This window comes from Mobula birostris, chromosome 14 (assembly GCF_030028105.1).
Source record: "Mobula birostris isolate sMobBir1 chromosome 14, sMobBir1.hap1, whole genome shotgun sequence".
Lineage (NCBI taxonomy): Eukaryota > Metazoa > Chordata > Chondrichthyes > Myliobatiformes > Myliobatidae > Mobula > Mobula birostris.
The window spans coordinates 77,033,822-77,053,664 of record NC_092383.1 but is presented as its reverse complement, the minus strand read 5'-3'; the positions used below and the strand labels follow the sequence as shown (position 1 = coordinate 77,053,664).

The 19,843-nt window shown below is 39.8% G+C and overlaps 1 protein-coding gene across 2 annotated transcripts in view; it reads left to right on the top strand.

The window, feature by feature from the left end:
* The window catches only part of lrig2 (leucine-rich repeats and immunoglobulin-like domains 2), an 86,133-nt gene that overhangs the window by 20,232 nt on the left and 46,058 nt on the right, over positions 1–19,843 (top strand). The window contains exons 2-5 of one of the 2 annotated variants that reach the window (XM_072278714.1): positions 2,909–2,953; positions 13,480–13,551; positions 13,646–13,720; positions 15,172–15,306. In XM_072278714.1, coding sequence (XP_072134815.1) covers positions 2,949–2,953; positions 13,480–13,551; positions 13,646–13,720; positions 15,172–15,306 — 287 coding nt within the window. In that variant the 5' untranslated portion in view covers positions 2,909–2,948. The remainder of the gene's footprint in view (positions 1–2,908; positions 2,954–13,479; positions 13,552–13,645; positions 13,721–15,171; positions 15,307–19,843) is intronic. The other variant, XM_072278713.1, reaches the window with a different exon arrangement.

The window sequence follows — 19,843 nt, the reverse complement described above, 5'->3', positions numbered from 1 at the left end:
GAAATCTTCACATCCATGTAAGAGGATAGCCAGAATGGTTAAACTGCCATTATTGGCCAAGTGTTAATACTCAAATTGGTTGTTAACTGTCTGGTTCTACCCAGTTAGTGTAGGGCTGGAGTTCAGTCTTTTGTTTGATTAGTGGACTAGATCCTATTCATTCTGTCATAAAAGGTGATTGCAGAGTACTATTTTTGGGTGTCATATACTCTGGTAAGAGGTACTGTGGCATCTCTGTTCAGGTGGAATATTGTTTCACTAATCATTTTACTTTTCACTGTGCTAGTTTAAGTGTTGGATTTAATGGTAGATGTTTAGTGAGATCTCTTTAGTAAATACCTTTGAATAATATTTGGATGACAGTAAAGATAAGGCCCTGATTTACTTTGGAAAGCGTCTTAAATTCTTAGCAAGTTAACACATTGGTTATAGTTTTTATCCACAAGAAAGTGTGACTCTTTCAAAGCTAAGTATACAGTGATTACAGTGCCGTTGCACTCTGCCTATTGGATTGAAGTTATTCTATTTGCAGCAGTTTTCTGGTGACTCAAGACCCAGTCAAAATGCCTCTCATCACAATTTGAGCCTCATCATGGTTGTAATGGTACATCCTCCTATCTTACGTCTAACCCTCAACTGTGATGTAGCAGTCTCCAAAACACCATCATAACTAGCTAATTTCAAGTGACTTAACTGTCACATAGGTAAATAGCTTGATGTGCAGAAGAATTAGAAAATGATTTCTGCTTTAGTGATAAAACTGAAGAGTACGAGCTCTTGCCATCTTGTATTCCTTCCCCTCTTCCCCCCCCCTTACTCTGACCTTTACCCCCCTTCCTTTTCAGTCCAGATTAAAGTTCTTGACCACAAACACCCACTGTTTATAATCCTCCATAGAAGCTGCCTGACTTGCCATTTTGTGTTTCAGCATCTGCAGAGCCTCTTGTGTTTATATTAAATTAAACTTGTTATGACATTGATTATATGCACTTAAGTTTTCAATGGTGGGGAAAATGGAGTATAAAGGATTTTGCTGTACTATGAATGTTAAACCACAGAAATACAAATCTTTATTTCATAACAGCTATTACACCTTAATATATCAAAGCTCAAAGTACATTTATTATCAAAGTATGTATATTTTGTGCAACCTTGTGATTCATCTCCTTGCATGCAGCCACAAAACAAAGAAACCCAACAGAACCTTTTTTTTTAAAAAAAAGACCATCAAATATCCAATGTGCAGAGAGAGGAAAAAAATCATGCAGACAATAAAAGTAAGCAAATAGCACTCAGGACTGCAGTTTACTAAAGGGAATCTGTCTACAGACGTAAACCTGGGCATAAATCTATTGCTGATTCAAGAGCATGCCACAGCCTCAGTTCAGTGCAGAGCCAAGTTTAAGCATCGCGGAGCAGTGAGTTGAACAGGCCCATCCCCTGACTCCGTGACCTTCTCAATCTGGCCTGGCACTTAATCATCCAAACATCAGGTCGATCCTCACTCTCACACTTGGGTCCCGCCGCTCTGATGTGCTCTTGGGCTTGGTCCCCGCCATCTTGATTGGGGCCCCTACTCAACATTTCCAATTCTTAAATCGATTAAGCCTCAGATTTTTCCTCACTCTCAGGTCTGGGCCAGGCTCTGCCTCTCCTTGCTTTAGTTTTCCTGTATCAAATTGCCTCCAAGTCCACTTCAGCAATGGCCGTGCATTGGTCATTCCCCATTCTCTGGCCCAGAATCTATTTTGGGCCACTATGCCACAACTGTATTGAGCCTTTGAGACTTCAGTTCACACTGCAAAAGTGCCAGGTCGTATAGGTGTTTCAAAAGCTCAACACTGAAAGGGAAGTTAGAATCAGAATCAGGTTTATTAGCACTGGCATGTATTGTGAATTTTATTAACTTAGCAGCAGCAGTACAGTGCAATACATAATATAGAAAGAGAAAAAATGTAAAGCAATTACAGTGAGATGTATGTTAAACGGTTAGATTTAAACATAGTGCAAAACAGAAGTAATTTTTTTTTTGAAAAGTGAGGTAGTGTTTAAGGATTGAATGCCTATTTAGAAATCGGATGGCAGAGGGGAAGAAGCTGTTCCTGAATCGCTGAGTGTGTCTTCAGGTTTCTCTACTGCCTTCTAGATGGCTATAATGAGAAGAGAGTATGGCCTGGGTGATGGGGGGTCTTTAATGAACGCCACCTTTCTGAGGCACTGCTCCTTGAAGGCGTCTTGGATACGATGGAGGCTAGTACCCAAGATGGAGCTGACTAATTTTAAAACATTCTGTAGCTTTCGGTCCTGTGCAGTAGACCCCTCCCTCCCCCCGCCCCCCCCATACCAGAAGTGATGCAGCCAGTCAAATACTCTCCACAGTACATCTGTAGAAGTTTTTGAGTTTTTTGGGTGACAAACTAAATCTCCTCCAACTCCTGATGAAATATAGTCGCTGTCTTGCTGCCTTTATAACTGCATCAGCGGAACAATACATCCGTAACTTTATGTTGGAATGCTGGAAAAATTAAGGCCTCTTTAAGTCTTGAAATCTGTAGGCTTGCATTTCCTAGACATGTTATAAGCTTTTCCCACTATGTGAATAATTCAGTGATAGCACTCAAAGGCTATATTTTCAGCACCTGTTCCCTGCATAATGTCTGTGGTGTGAATAATTTATCTTCCTCTGCTGTTATATGCACTGAACTATTGATTCTGTCGTCATTTATTGATTCAGAATTCAAGCCAAATAAAAAAATCATTGTGGGACAAACATGACAACTTTTAAGCTGTTTTGTTTAAACCATTGTTATTGAAATATGCTTCCAGCTTGTATTTCCTCTTGAAATAAACAAGTTAACCTAAGCAGACTACATTAAACAGATTTTTGTTATATTGTTATATTCCCCAGGTGTGTGCTTCATGGATAATGCAGAATACAAGGGGAAAAGATGAGGTAAAAGCAAAAACAGTATTGGATTGTTAAAACTACTCTGCAGCACACTGTTGCTAAGTCATTGGCTTTGCCTGATGCAGAACAACTAGAATCATGTTGAATGACACGGTGGACTTGATGGATAAAGTGGCATATTCCTGCTCCCATTTTCTTCTTGTTTTCCCACTTACTTGGGTCCAAAGCTGGTGATGTCATGGTTGCACATCTTGTACCACAAGGATGACTATTTCTCAGCCCAACCAGATGTCCTGTCTGAATGCAGATGTGCCCTCCCTACAAAAAGCCCGGGGTGTTGCCTTTAAGTTTGGAGACAGAACAGCTGTCAGGGCAGCAAGGAAAAATCCTGGGCATCAAGAGGGCAAAGACAGCCTATGCATCAAAAATTCAGAACACCTGTCCAATAACGATCCTCAGTATAAGAGGCTGGGTTTCAAGGACATTACTGACTACGCAAGGAAAAACAGCATCAATTGTACCAGTGACACCTCCCTCCCAGACTCTCTAAACAGACTTCCTTTATGCTCAATTTGAGGCATATAGCACAACACCAACCCTGAAAGCTAACCCCCCCCTCCCCAGGTGAGCAGCCACTGCCTGTAACAACAGCAGAGGTGAGAAGGACTCAACAAAGAGCCACCCCCCCCCCCCCATCCCCCATAAGGCGGCTAGGCAAGACAACATCCCAGGCCAAGTACACTGATATCTTCACGGACATCTTCAACACTTCACAAATCCAGACTGCTATCCCCACATGCTTTAAGTCAACCACCATTGAAAGAACTCTACATTTTCAGAACTAAACGACTACAGCCTAATGGCAGTGATGACAATAAACATGAAGTGCTTTGAACGGCATGCATTAAAATCTCCATTCCTGATACACTGGATACTCACCAATATGACAGATGCCATATTGCATATGCCATGCATCTAGCCCTAATGCACTTAGACAGCAAGGACACTTGTGTCAGAATGCTTTTTCTGAATTTCATTTTGGCATTTAGCACTATTGTCCCACAGACTCTTGAGCAAAATCCTACTCCTTGGTAAGAGTAGGAGTTGGACTTCCTAACCAACATACCTTAGATAGTCAGGATGCACAACCACTCCTCCCTCCCCATCATCCTCAACATGGATGCCCCTCCATGTTGCTGTGTGCTGAGCCCATTGCCGTACATTCTGCTCACACATGACTGCATGGCTAAACACCAGAGTAATCGTTGTCAAGTTCACCAATGAGACGACGGTGGTGGGGCTCATCACCGACTATGATGAGTTGGCCTATAGAGAGGAGGTGGAAGAGCTTGAGCCCTGGTGCCTCTTAATGTCAACAAGGCAAAGGACATGGTTATAGACTTCAGCAGTCACATCTCTGACACTCTTTACTTCGACAGCACGGCAGTGGAAACTGAGCAGTTTCAAACTCCTGGGAGTACATATCTCGCACAACCTTTCTAGGTTCCAGAACACATTCTACACAATCAATGAAGCTCACCAATACCTCTAATTTCTGACCAAACTGAATTGAACTGGACTATGTGCATTTATGCTCGTATCTGACGGAAGTGTAGTAAAGAGCATCCCAACATGCTGCATCACTGCATCATATGGAAGACAATTGACCTACTACCTAAAACATCTTTGCACTATGGGAGGAAACCCACGCAGTCACGGGGAGAACATACAAACTCCTTACAGACAGTGACGGGAATATTTTTGAAATGTTACAATCTTATAAATTTGCAAAACTTGTGAAATTATAGCAGGAATTTTTTTGATTTTGTTGTTCTTTTTTGTTAAACTAATACTACTTGTGCCTCCACTCCAGTAATTTCTCAGAATTATTTCTTGGGTCTCCTAACTTCTCATGCCAGATCTCATCACACCCTACTTTTAACTTCATCCTTCAGTACATTCAGAGTGGGGAGTTTATTGCCAAGCATGGTATGAAAATATTACCAATACCAGTGTTAAGCAGATCTTTTGCTTTGTAGAACACTAGCCCCCTTCTAATAGTCGTATGATGACCATCATCATGAAATTTAAAATCAAAAAGACAAATCTGTCACGTGTATCAGTAGAAGCTCCTATTAATTCGTGGGTGTGGATAATAGATTTCACAGGCAAGATGAATTTGTGAAAGTCGTGGTGTGCTGCCATCTTGAGCCAATTCAGTCCTTGCTGAAGCTGTACCACTGTGTAGTTCAAATGAGAATTCCGGGACTAGGCCCCTGTGACGTATGGTGGTATTTTTCCCAAGTCAGAATATTGTGTTAACCTAATACTACTTGTGCCTCCACTCCAGTAATTTCTCAGAATTATTTCTTGGCTCAGAAGGAGAATCTGCAGACAGTGCTTAGATCTGTTTCCTCGTTTTCAGTGGTAGAGTAGATTTTTGGTTTGTAAACAACTTCCAAATACGTTTTGGTGAGCATTTATAGTGCTTGTTATATAAACGATTTGTACATGAAGGTCCACAGTGCTGCTGCTTTGTGTTGGATGTTTTAGCAAATGGATGTGGAAGTTTAGCTATGTGCTTTCTCCAAGTTGGTATTGAATTGTTTGGGTGTTTGTGGACTCATTCGTCTGGTTGAGTGGGTAGAACTTCATGTCATTCCTGATGTGTCTTTGAAGTAGTGGGAATGTTTTGTGGACTCGGAAATGTGTAGCTTTGGACCTGATCTTGTAAACCTGGTATTTCTTGGTTGTATAACTTTTTTCATTGTAGTGACATCCTGGAATGTGAGGGTGGAAATCTCTGCATTGCCATTTTATGAAGCTTTGCAGTCTTTACTAATTACCTCAGTTTGTGAATGAAGATTGTTGAAGCAGCTGAAAGTAGTTTGACTGAGGCCAGTATTCTGTAGCACTCCTGTACTGTCGGTTGCAGTACTGGCTGCAGTTCTTCGGTTATCAATCAGGAGTTAAAACTAGGGCCGGCTGGTGGCGCAATGACATCCATGCTGAGTGGAGTGTCGAGATCGCAATTCGACCTCATAAAATAAAGGGAAAATACTGCGAAAATGTCTGTGTGAGGAGTAGTGTGCCACACAGTCTCTCTCTCTCTCTCTCTCTCTCTCTCGCTCCATGCCTTGTAAAAAAAAAGCCATGAAAAAGACATATCACGGATGCACGCACAGACGCGCACGCACACAGGCACACGCCAAAAAAAGAGTTATATTTAATCAGAAATGTCTTTAGCTGAAATTTGATACAGGATTACTCCTGCAGGCTGCTTTGTGCAGTAGTAATTTTATTCACCCTCCCCAGCTTTCAGTTTGGGTAACAAACTTGCATTTGTGTAATTCATAGTCACTATCCAACACTTGGTGATACTGAATAAATTTTGCTCTTAACAGGGCTTGTTGGGGAAGGGTGAGGGAGAGAATACTAAATGCAAAAGAAATTTTGTGAGTTTTTATTTACTCAAAGTGGGGAAGTAAGATTTGGGAATGATGTCACTACATCATTTGGGTTGGCAGTCACAGCCAAGTTTCCTTTTGTGCTCTTTCCAGTTGGAGGACAACTGAACAAATGTCTCAGCGCACAGCTCTGCCATGATGTTCTTTTGCAAGGTATTTTCATAGATGCTTCATAGGGAGCTACATTAGTCATGGCATGCCCTTGCACATGTCCCTTAAATTGATCTCTCGGGCTTAACTTGTGCTTGATCTAGTCATCATGCTTTAACCCGTTACCCCCAGAATTACTACACTACCTTTTCCCCATCAACACCAATCCTCTAATCTCATTTTTTTTTTACCCTGATATCCTCACTTCCTAAACCCTTTCCTAATCAGTGAGCCTTGTCCATTTCCTGAGCCTAATGTTTGTCTCGGGTGCGTTATGTAATGTCATTGGGTCATTTTTTTCATCACTGATAAAATGGCTTAATATGAGAGAAAACACCACATAGGAACATACCTCCAGTTTTAACATGAGATTCACTGGGGAAAGGAGGTGGGTGGGGTTGATATTTTGGGAAATTGTAAAATGCAACCCCTCTGTGATGCAATGGTCTTTGATTTTTTTTGCATTAGGTGCATTTCCGCCTGTGCATGGATATTGTAAGAGATCCTTCATTTCTAATGCACTCATCTTGTTCTTACCCATTCATAGAGTATTTTTTTTTACCAGTTTTCTATACCTATTGAGAGTGCAAATTTATTTTGAATCTAGTGAGAATATAAAAACTGTATTTAAGGACAACTGCTCAAAAAGAAATTTAATCTTTTTCAGGAATATGGTAATTAGAAAATATTTTTCTCCCAATAGAATTATTTTTGGATTAAAGCATTCCGGAAGGTTTGATAATCTTAAACTGAAGTGAATTACTAAATATAAATGTCTGCACGTTTTAATGCTTGAAATAACATTAGGAGTTTTCAAGTTTAATGATGTGCAATCAGGTTGGAAACTAATCAACTGGAGAGCATAGCTCCATCAACATTTTCGGTTATGACTTGCTTTTAAGGACAGCAGTTAGAATCCATGCACAGTAATTGCAATTTTAATTGATGTAATTTTTACAAACACTGCATTTCATAGCAGATGAAGCTGCAATTTGGTGTATTTTGTTGATTGGCAGTATGCTGTAGTGACCAGATCTGCAATTATTTCAGCCCATTGTACAAATGTTACAAACTTATCAAGAGTTGTTCTACCTCTGTTGAAATAAAGTTCTAAGGGCTCATTAGGGAGCCACAGTAACATAGCGGTTAGTGCAATGCTATTGGGTCTCGGGGCATTGGAGTTTGGAGTTCGTTCCCAGCATTTCTGTAAGAAGTCTGTACATCCTCCCCGTGGAATGCATGGGGTTTCTCTGTGTACTCCAGTTTCCTCCCACAGTTCAAAGACTTGCCGGTTGTTAACTTTGTCATTGTAAATTTTCTCATGATTAGGCTAGGGTTGAATTGGAGGTTGCTGGGACAGTGCAGCTAGAAGAGCTGAAGGGGCGTATTCTGTGCAGTATCTCTAAATAAATAGTTTTATTTATCTTCGAATGAGAACAAAAATGTTTCATCTACCTGAAGTGGGTATTACCCTTTATTTAAACAGTGACACCTTGTTCTAGATTCTCCCAAAAGAATACTCTCTGTCAGAACTCCTTGGGTCTTATCCAGACAATACCATGTTGATCAGTGGCTTACAGGATATTTGGGGCAAGTCCAGACAGCTTATTACAGGTTTTATTGATGCACTAGAACCTAAATGGGAAGATTAAATTAATATTTATCCCCTTCACAGTTGGTAAGGTTGCACAAGAATACTGTTCAATATAAACTCACTCTGAATTTGCTGAAGATTCTTTTCTTCAGAAACGTCTTTAGTGATTTTGGGCCACTTGTTGGCTGTTCATATAGAAATTACATTGATAACCCCAAAGTGGCTGATTCATTGCACTTTTGGTCCTGGACTCTAAACAGCTGCTTGTGCTATTTGCTGCTGCCCTCACCTGGAGCTCCAGTACCAATGGAACAGTAATTTCATCACGGCAGTCTTCACTGTCTAGGTAATATAGAAACATTGAAGACCTACAATACAGGCCCTTCGGCCCACAAAGCTGTGCCGAACGTGTCCTTACCTGAGAAATTACCTAGGGTTACCCATAGCCCTCAATTTTTCTAAGCTCATGTACCTGTCCGGGAGTCTCTTAAAAGACCCTATCATATCCACCTCCACCACCATTGCCGGCAGCCCATTCCACGCATTCACCACTCTCTGCATCATTTTAAAAAAAAACTTGCCCCTGATACCTCCTCTGTACCTACTTCTAAGCACCTTAAAACTGTGCTCTTTCATGCTAGCCATTTCAGCCCAGAAAAACCCTTTGACTATCCACACGATCAATGCCTTTCATCATCTTGTACACCTCTATCAAGTCACCTCTCATCCTTCGTTGCTCCAAGAAAAAAAGGCCGAGTTCACTCAACCTATTCTCATAAGGCATGCTCCCCAACCCAGACGACGTCCTTTTAAATACCCTCTGCAGCCTTTCTATGATTTTCACATCCTTCCTATGGTGAGGCAACCAGAACTGAGCACAGAACTCCAAGTGGGGTCTGCCCAGGATCCTGTATAGCTGCAACATTACCTCTCAGCTCCTAAACTCAATCCCATGATTGATGAAGGCCAATACATCATATGCTTTCTTAACCACAGAGTCAACCTGCACAGCAGCTTTGGGTGTCCTGTGGACTCGGACCCCAAGATCCCTCTGATCGTCCACACTGCCAAGAGTCTTACCATTAATACTATATTCTGTTATCATATTTGACCTACCAAAATGAGCCTCCTTACACTTATCTGGGTTGAACTCCATCTGCCACTTCTCAGCCCATTTTTGCATCCTATTAATGTCCTGCTGTCACTTTCCACAACACCTCCAACCTTTGTGTCACCAGCAAATTTACTAACCCATCCCTCCACTTCTTCATCCAGGTCATTTATAAAAATCGCGAAGAGTAGGGGTCCCAGAACAGATCCCTGAGGCACACCACTGGTGATTGACCTCCATGCAGAATATGACCCATCTACAACCACTCTTTGACTTCTGTGGACAAGCCACTTCTGGATCCACAAAGCAATTTCCCCTTGGATCCCATGCCTCCTTACTTTCTCAATAAGCCTGACATGGGGTACCTTGTTAAATGCCTTGCTGAAATCCATGTACACTACATCTACTGCTCTACCATCATCAATGTGTTTAGACACACACTTTAAAAAAAAATCAATCAGGCTCTTAAGGCATGACCTGCCTATGCTGATTATTCCTAATCATATTATGCCTCTCTAAACGTTCATAAATCCTGCCTCTCGGGATCTTCTCCATCAACTTACCAACTGCTGAAGTAAGACTCAGTGTTCTGTAATTTCCTGGGCTATCTCTACTTCCCTTCTTGAATAATGGAACAACATCCACAACCTTCCAATCCTCCGGAAGTCCTCCCATCCCCATTGATGATGCAAAGATCATTGGCAGAGGCTCAGCAATCTTCTCCCTCGCCTCCTACAGTAGCCGGGTTACACCTCGTCTGGTTCCAGTGACTTATCCAACTTGATGCTTTCCAGAAGCTCCTGCACATCCTCTTTCTTAATATCTACATGCTCTAGTATCTTAATATCTACTTAATGTGTTATGGTTTTCCTATAAAAACTGGGATTGGCTGGGTTGGGGCAGGCAGTGTGATCAGAACTGGTCATTGCATCTTGGCTGGTATGGTGTGCATGTGCCATTACTGCAGTGGTTGCTCCATGTAGACACAAGTTACTGCAGATGCTGGAAATCTGGAGCAACACAGATGCAGACACAGTGCTGGAGGAACTCAGCAGATCAGGCAGCATCTATGTAGGGGAATAAGGAGTCACTGTTTCAGACTGAGACTCTTCATTCTTGACTATTCATTTCCCTCCAGAGATGCTACCTCACCTGCCAAGTTCCTCCGTGAATGGCTGCTCCATGTATTGACAAACTATGCATATCCTGCGATTTCTTTCATTGCCTTCTGTTAGATGAGATGGAAGCTGTTGTCTTCCATGCTGTTTGCTTTGGCACAGCTCTCCTCAATTAGGAGATTTGTAACAATGTGTATGAGACAATTGCCATGCTGGTCAGGACACATTCTTGAGCCCTGCATCTCGGTGCAGAGTGGCTGCACCCGACGGGTTTATTTCTGTGGCTCACTGAACACCTGAGTCACATGCTAATGAGATCACTTTAATTCATTTGTGCAAGTCTGCTAGTGGAGAACCATGATCTCTGTTCCCAGTGCAGTATTGTTCTCAGTTCTCCATCTTTCTTTAACCCTATAAAGAACCCTCAGTACTAATTCCACTAGTGCTCTTGTCCCTGAGAATGTATTTTAAATGGCAAATGAGGTACAAATGTGCAAAAGTAATTGATCATTTAATATGATCCAAAAGAAAACTGATTGTTGCAATAATAAAAACACAATACTAAAAGTTCAGGCAGAATATGTGGAAACAGAGACAGCTAATATTACAGATCCGTAAGTTTTCATCAGTTTCTTAAAAAGATTGTTCTTCAGATTCTGCAGTTTTTACAGTGGTGACTCGGTGTGCTACTTTCACTAAAATAGCTTAAGTAGTTTCTTTTCCACTAAGTAAGTGTCTGATGCCATCTGTGGAATTGATTAATTTTCTGTTTACCATTATTTGTCAAGGGCTGTTGTGACTAGTTGGAGATCTTGCACCTAGGCATGCAGTGCAAACAAATTGGATGTTTTTTTAAAGCTTGAATCATACTATAAACTTAAACTTTGCAGTCATGTTAAAAATACATGTGTAAGTAACAAGTTTTGATTGTAGTGAATAACACTGTCAACACTCATTGGCAATTTTTAAAACTTAATTTGTTCCTTTTGGTATCTTGAATACTGAAAATGGATGCGAGTCTACTACCTATACAGCTTTAGATTTAGATGATGAAGAAACAGAGCACTTCCAGCTGGAGACTGGAACAAATATCCAGTATAATCTGTAGGTTTTGTTAACCAGAGAGTAATCAGTATTTGACTTTAAAGGTTCAGGCTTCAAGATTCATTTTAGAGCCACAAGCATATTTTTTTAATAAAAGTAATAACTGCTAACCATCCGAGAGACAGAGCTGCTAATAATGTTAATTTTCTATTCATAGGAGTTGATTACTAAATTGTTAATCTTTTTAAAAAATTTGATTAAAATTAGCCCTGAGATTATTGCACATGAAGGGAAATCCAGTAAGAACCTTAGTTATTTCTTGTATGGAGTAATAATTGTGAGTGTACTGGGCGGGGGGGGGAGTATATATTCTGATATCAGCCGAAAGGTACTCCTAATGATGCACTGAACATCCGTCTAGTTTTTGCGCAATAAGGCTATGTCTCAGACAAATGATCTTTCTGGCCAATGTCTCTCAGAATATAGACAAACTTTTATCATTTTCTCAGCAAAATCTGTTCCTTTCTGCGTAAAAGCTCGAGAAACTGATAGAAAATCAGATAAATTACACAAAACATCATAAAGAAGTCATGCATGGAGGGAGGGAAGGAAGGACAGCATGAAGTGGGCCTTCAGCCTAGTGAGTCCATATTGATCGCCAGCCACCCATTTTCAGTAATCCTACATTAATCCCATGTATTTTCAAGGCAGGCTCTTATTTCATACAGCAATGCATGCATCAGTAATAACAAATATATCTAGAATTAATGGCCTGTATATTCATTACAACATTGCTATCACATAATAGTTTACAGATGACATTTCTCAAGCAAAATGTGAACAGAAACTGTGGATAAATTCCAGAATGCACATTAATAGAGACATTGTTCACACACGTTCAGTCTGTCAGCAGGTATGTGCAGATTGTGACTGAGCAGCAGACTGTGATTAAACTTGTACCAAAGTGGCTCAGTTATCTTTCTTGTTGTGCAAGATTATGGTAGAGTTGAAGTCAGATATCCACGTTTGGGCTGTCAGCACCAGGAGACGGCTGTCCTCTCTCCAGGCAAAAGAATGCATGCTTATGGAGCTTCTAAAACATTCAACTTTTCACTGAGTAGAGCATTTAGCAGTTGTTGATGGATCACTCATTTTAACAACTTAACAAGGGGTTCTTTGCTCCGTACAGAATGTGAAGCTGAAGATGTGTAACTTAATATATTGACCCTACAGAGCAAATGCATCTGTACATTGTATTATGCAAGCTAATAATAACTTGGGCTGAAAAAGAAGGGAACTGTGATGTTGTCTGTTAAATTTAGTTTGTGATGTTTTTTTAAATCTGAAGTTGCAGTGCATACTACAAACGCACTTATTGCACATCTCCAAAAAGCAAAAATGGTCATGGTAAACACTAATGCTATAATTAGTTTCCCTTGTAGTCAAGGGGAGCTTGATCTGGAGCCCATTTTCTTTTGTTTCATGGAACTCACAAGCAACAAATGTATATCCAACCACTTTCCCCATCCAGCAACAACTTGCTTTTCTACGTCCTTATAACATATAAGGACACAGATTTCAGACAAAAGCATGGTAGCATTATGGTTGGCACAATGCTTTACAGTACCTGTGACTCGAGTTCAATTCCCGCCACTGTCCATAAGGAGTTTGTATGTTCTCCCTGTGACAGAATGCGTTTCCTCCCACAGTACAACTGTGTGCTGGTTGGTAGGTTAATTGGTCATTGTAAATTGTCCCACGATTAGGCTAGGGTTAAATCGGGAGTTGCTGGGTGGCGCGGCTCATAGGGCTGGAAGAGCAACTTTTCCACGCTCTATCTCAATAAATAACTTTTTTAAAAGATAGTTAAAGGAGATTAGGAAAACTGTGAAAATGTTTCAAAATGATGATGAATGTAAATCTGAAAGAATAGTCTTTATAGGTCAGCAAGGACTGGGTGATTGGATGAGGGGGGATTTTGCGTGGCTAGCATATGAACTGCTGAGTATATGACTGCATTATGACCATCTTCATATGAGAAAAATTATATTGGAGGATGAATTGATTTTTGATTTGTTCCATTGCAGAGATCTGAGTCATAACAGATTAGCTTCCATTAATGATGCTGCATTTGATGGTCTTTATGGACTACTGGAAGTGTGAGTATTCTGCCAAAATTCAAATTTGTTGAGTACTTCAAATAATTAATTAACAAATATCAGAATTTTTGCTAATTGATCTTTCTTTCTCAAGGAAAATCAACTATAATCTACTCACTTCAATCCCATCATTAGGAGTTGTAACAGCTAACATTACCACCTTGTCTCTGTAAGTACAATATTATCTGTAACCTGAATGTACATTGTTTATTGTACTTTAAATTCTTGTACATTTTCTCCTAAGGAAGAGCAGGACACTTTCCAATCACTCACTTTGCAAAAATACCTGCTCACTAAATTATTATTTTTTAGTCCCCAACGCCACTATCCATTTACTTTATTGTGTAATGTTCTTGAAAAATGAACAGTCTTTCTATTTTTATGCTTAGCTCTGATGTTGTGCAATTAAATTAGAGTTAATTCTGTGCTGGTCCAAAACTGTACTCCTGCAGCTGCTGGGTCCATGGTTTCTTATCTTCAGTCTTTCCCTTCCTTGTCAATCATTCTGTGATACATTCAACCAAAGGAAAGCTAAGCTAGGGATGAATTCACATTCACATTCACTATAAACCAAGTTGTCTATCTCCCAGTTGGCCTCCAGCTTGGTATTAAAGTGAGCTGTGCAAGTGATGGATTATTTAAAACATCCTGAAGTACACCATTCCTTTTTACTTCTGTGTTTTATGTTGTGTGTTTTAACACTGCTTGTTTTAAGAATATCCAGTCTTTGCATATGTGGCATCGCTACTGCTGAGGTGAGAGGAAGCAGTGATTTGAGAGAACAGTTGAGTTTTTAAATCTACTGAATCTTTTAACCATTTCTATTCAAATTAATAACTGATCAGGGCTACAAGTCCAAGTCAATTATGAGTATGGTTTGTCTAGGACTAACCAGTGTCAACTTCCTGCCCAGCATAGTTTTGTTCTGTTGATATACTGCAGTAAAGGTTAATATGGATTTTCCCAATAAATAAAGCTTTAGTATATTTTAATTTTGTCCCATTCCCTTCTCACTCACCCTCTGCTTTTCTCCCTCTCCATCCATATACCCTTCTTAAAGCTTTTTTGAGAACGTTTTTAGAAAACATTCTCATACCATCTTTTTCGATGAATGTCCATTCTTTTTTTCATTTCTGCAGTACCATATATTTTCATTGGTACAAGCTGATTCACTCACGTAATGCCAGTTCTTTAACTCCCACAGAAAGGAGTAAGCTATTTTGTGATTTTTTTAAGAAAAGCAAATATAAATTATTAGTATATGTTAAGCTAATTAACATGCAGTTTTTAAAACAAATGGATTTTTTGCCTTAATGTAAAGGAAACAATTTTTTTCCCTCAAACTTGTTTCTGTACTTTCCCTGTTTTTTTTTCTGGAGCTGGGTGTTTATGGCAATTGAAAACAATCTAATTACAGAATTGCATAGCTGCCCTTCCATCCCAGTTCCTTAAACATCTTTCAGTACTGGTTCTTACTTTCAGGTGTTTTTAAGCAAAGAATTTCAAGTTCCACTTGAATATTTTAATACATTTTGTGGAAGACTGCAGAATCACTGTGCTACACGAGAATATTCATTGAGAAAGCTTAACTGCAACATTGTTTACTGCTTTTTTTTTCAGAACGCATAATCGGATTGCGAAGATAATTGCATTGGACCTTCAGCCGTACACCTCCTTGGACACTTTAGATCTGAGTTCAAATATGATTTCAGAAATCAAAACTACTTCATTTCCAACAATGCAGCTGAAAAATTTGTGCGTAATGAAATTCTTAAATTATCTTTTATTGTTTAACAGTATAGGTGTATTAAGTGATGGACTTGAACGATGTTGTTTGGTACTATGTGGAAGTAGAAAATAGAACCATGAAATTGTAAACTGATGGACCAAGCAAATACTAATTTGTTGTATTGTGAAATCTATGTGGGATCACCTTGCTATCTGTGGTAAAGACATGTTACTTCTTGTGCACATAGAGGTAGGATCCCTATGACTTTTGCGCAGTACTGTAATACAGTACTGTTGCTGCAAAAAAAAATGACGTGAATGATAAACCTGATTCTGATAAGGGTCTTTATTGTGGTCTGAGAGTGGGAAGGGAGCAGGGAGAGAGTAACTATGGTTTGGAAAGGGGGAAGGGAGAGGGGAGGGAGCAGGAAGCACCAAAGAGACATTCTGTAATGATCAATTAACCAATTGTTTGGAATCAATTGACCTTGCCTGGTGTCTCAGGGCTGGGTTTGTCTGCACCTACACTATCCCTGACCCTGGTTCTCCTTTGGTACTACTCCCACACACCTTCTGCAGCACTCCACCTTCATCCTTTCCACATCCGTCGCTCCCACCAGATTTATAAACTCGCTGTCTGCTCCACATTGACTAATACAGTACTGTGCAAAAGTCTTAGGCATCCTAGCTATGTATATGTCCCTAAGACATCTGCACAGTACTGTATACAAGAATATCATTCTTATGATCTGCACCTTTATCTTAATTTAGCATGTTTTAATTTTCTTTCTATTACTTAAAAGAATAGGCATTTTTAATGTGCCTTTTGTAAGCATGAGTTATTATTTAATTATGTAGTGTGGTATAGTATTAGATATATTACATATGATATAGTGTGGTTAGATAATTTGATGCCTGAATACCATGCAGGAGGCACTAGATAGCATCACGTTTTGAAGAGAAGATCTGCCATCAAGATCTTAATAATTTTCATCTGGATAAGAATGGGCTTCTTTGTTTCATTCCTCCTAGCCAGTTGATTTTTATATACTTTCTTTCCACCTGTCTTGGAGTAGTTCCAGACATGCCAATAATCTTGTTAGATGTTGACAAGTTGAACTTTACTGTTATAGTGAAGTTTAAAATGGAATTTAAAGGACTAATCTATTTAATTTGACTGCTCTGCCAGTGCTTAGGTTGTGCACAAGTCCACTGAGTTGAATTAAAAACAACTATTTGGAATATGATTAAATATTGGCTGATTGGTAGGAGGTAGAGAGAGGGAATAAAGGGGACCTGTTTTGGTTGGCTGCTGATGTCCATTGGTATTCCACAGGGGTTGGTGCTGGTCTTTTCACGATATATCTTAATGATTTGGATGACAGTTGCTGGCTTTGTAGCCAAGTTTGCAGACGATACAGAGATTGGTGAGGGGCATGTTAGCTTTGAGGAAGCAAGGTATCTGCATAAGGACTTGGACAGATTGGGAGAATAGGCAAAGAAGTGTCAGATGGAATATAGGGTCGGGAAGTGTATGGTCATGCACTTTGATATAAAGAATACAGAAGTAGACTGTTTTCTAAATGGGGAGAAAATTCAAAAATCAGAGGTGCAAGGGGATTTGGGAGTCCTTGTGCAGGATATTCTGAAGGTTAACTTGCAGGTTGAGTCAGTGGTAAGGAAGACAAATGTAATGCTAACATTCATTTCAAGATGACTAGAATATAAGAGCAAGGGTGTGGTGTTGCAGCTTTATAAGGCATCAGTCAGACTGCAAATAAAGTATCATGAGCAGTTTTGGGCCTCAATCTAAGAAAACGATATGCTGGTATTGGAGAGGGTCCAGAGGAGGTTTAAAAGAATGATTCCAGGAATGAAATGGTTAATGTATGAGGAGCTTTTAATGGCTCTGGGCCTGTACTCTCTGTAGTTTATAAAAATGAGGGGCGATCTCATTGAAACCTATCAAATGTTGAAAAGCCTGGATAGAGTGGGTGTGGAGAGGATGTTTCCTATATGGGGGAGCCTAGTACCAGATGGCACAACCTCAGAATAGAAGGACACCCTTCTAATAGAGATGAGGAATTTATTTAACCAGAGAGTGCTTTATCTGTGGAATTCATTGCCACATATGCTTGTAGAGGCGAAGGTATTAGATATATTTAAAGTGAGGTTGATTGGTTCTTGAATAGTAAGGGTGTCAAATGTTTTGGGGAGAAGGGAGGAGAATGGGAAAGAGGAATAATCAATCAGCCATGATGGAATGGTGGAGCAGACTGGATGGGCCGAGTAGCCTCCTTCAGCTCCTATGTGTTATGGTCCTATAATAGTGATATCAGGCATCTTGCCCTGCCTTTCCACTTCTTACTATACTATTTTGATCATTGCTTACCACATTGTAGTTATTTAACCTGAATATGTTACAAAATTAACTATTTAAGTTGTCTTCAGCATGTTCAGTACTGTGATTATTTATTAAAATGACTAACTGCCATATTTAACATTATGAAAGGATCTTGAGTCCATCTCAATTTGCTTAGGTGGACTCTTCTTGTTTTCATTCTTTTAGGGGAGCTGAGGTCCTGATTCAGAACAGTAGATTAATTGTTGAACTCCATGCAAGTGCTTCAGTTTCTAATTAAAAGGCACAAAACTCTTTGATCTGTGTCCTATGGATTTCCATATGGTTCTAGCCCATTGTGATGGGCTCCATGGAGTCTGCTACAGTATTGTTTTTCCAGTCACTGGGCACCAATTGCCTCAAGAGTTCCTGAGGGATACAGGACTGTTTTGGGCTGAAATATTTCTTATCCAGTGTTACTTTCAGATGTTTAGGGTGGCTTAAATGTTTGATATAACCTCTGCTCTACAAAGTTTCTGGTGGTTTGTGGATGGGCATGTTCACAAATATTTTACCATATTACACAATATTCATTCAGCTCTACTCATTTCCAGAAAACATTTTTTTTTATTTATTCATTTTCAGCATCTGGGTAGTGTTGGCAAGCCAGCATTGATTGTCCCTGCCTAATTACCCTTGAACTGAATGAGTTGCAATTCCATTTTATGGTCAACCACATTTGGCAGGTCGAGAGTTTCACAGAGGCCAGGCCATATAAGAGTGACAGATTTTCTCCTGTGGATAACACCAGTGAACTAGCTTGACTTTTACAACAATCTGGTAGTTTTGAGGTTATCATTCCTAATGACTGTTTAACCTTTCAAATTATTAACTCAATTTAAATCCTATAAGTGCTGTGGTGGGATTTAAACTAGGATCTGGTTGTTACTCCAGCTCTCTAGATTTGATAACCTGTTCATAGTGAGGTGTAACCCTTTCCATTTTAAAATTCTAGGACAAAATTGTACACATTATTCCAAGTGCAGCCTCACAAAGTAATTGGTGAGGCCGTGCCTGAAGTACTGAGCAAGGTTTTTGTTGCCCTATTATTGGAGAGATCTGGTTAAACTGGAAAGAGTGCAGAGGAGATAACAGGATGTTGCCAGGACTAAAGCCTGAGTTATGGGTAGAGGTTGGCCTGGATAGGACTTTTGACCCTTAGAATGTAGGAGAATGAGAGGCAACCTTATAGAAACATTTGAAGTTCTGAGAGTTATAAATCAGGTGGATGGCAAGTCTTTTCACCCCAAGGTAGTAGAGTCTATACTATGAGGAATACGGTGCCTATAAAAAGGATTCAACCCCTTAGATGTTTTCATGTTTTATTGTTTTACAGTATTGAATCACAGTGGATTTAATTTGGCTGTTTTGACACTGATCAATAGAGACTGTTTCATGTCAAAGTGAAAACAGTGATCTAAATTATTTCAAATATAAAACACAAAATAATTAATTGAAAAATATTCACCCGCTTCAAGTCAATATTTAGCAGATGCACCCTTGGCAGCAATTACAGCCTTGAGTCTGTGTGGATAGGTCTCAGTCAGCTTTGCACATTTGAACACTCCAATTTTTTTTCCCCATTCTTCTTTACAAAACTGCTCAAGCTCTGTCAGATTGCATGGGGATTGTGAGTGAACAGCCCTTTTCAAGTCCAGCCACAAATTCTCAATTGGATTGAGGTTTGGACTCTGACTTGGCCACTCTAGGTCATTAACTTTGTTTTTAAGCCATTCCTGTGTAGCTTTGGCTTTTGTGCTTGGAGATCATTGTCTTACTGGAAAATAAATCTTCTCCCAAGTCACAGTTCTCTTGCAGACTGCATCAGGTTTTCCTCCACGATTTCCCTGTAATTTGCTGCATTAATTTTACCCTCTGCCTTAATAAGCCTTCCAAGGCCTGCTACAATGAAGCATTTCCACAGCATGATGCAGCTACCACCATGCTTCAGGATAGGGATGGTGCATTTGTGATAAAGTGCAGTGTTTTGCTTATGCCAAAAAGCTCGATTTTGATTTCATCAGACCATTGAACCACCTTCCAGCTGACTTCAGAGTCTCCCACATGCCCTCTGGCAAACTCTAGCCGAAATTTCATTTGCGTTTTATTTTTCAACAGTGGCTTTCCCTTTGCCACTCTCCCATAAAGCTGCAACTGGTGAAG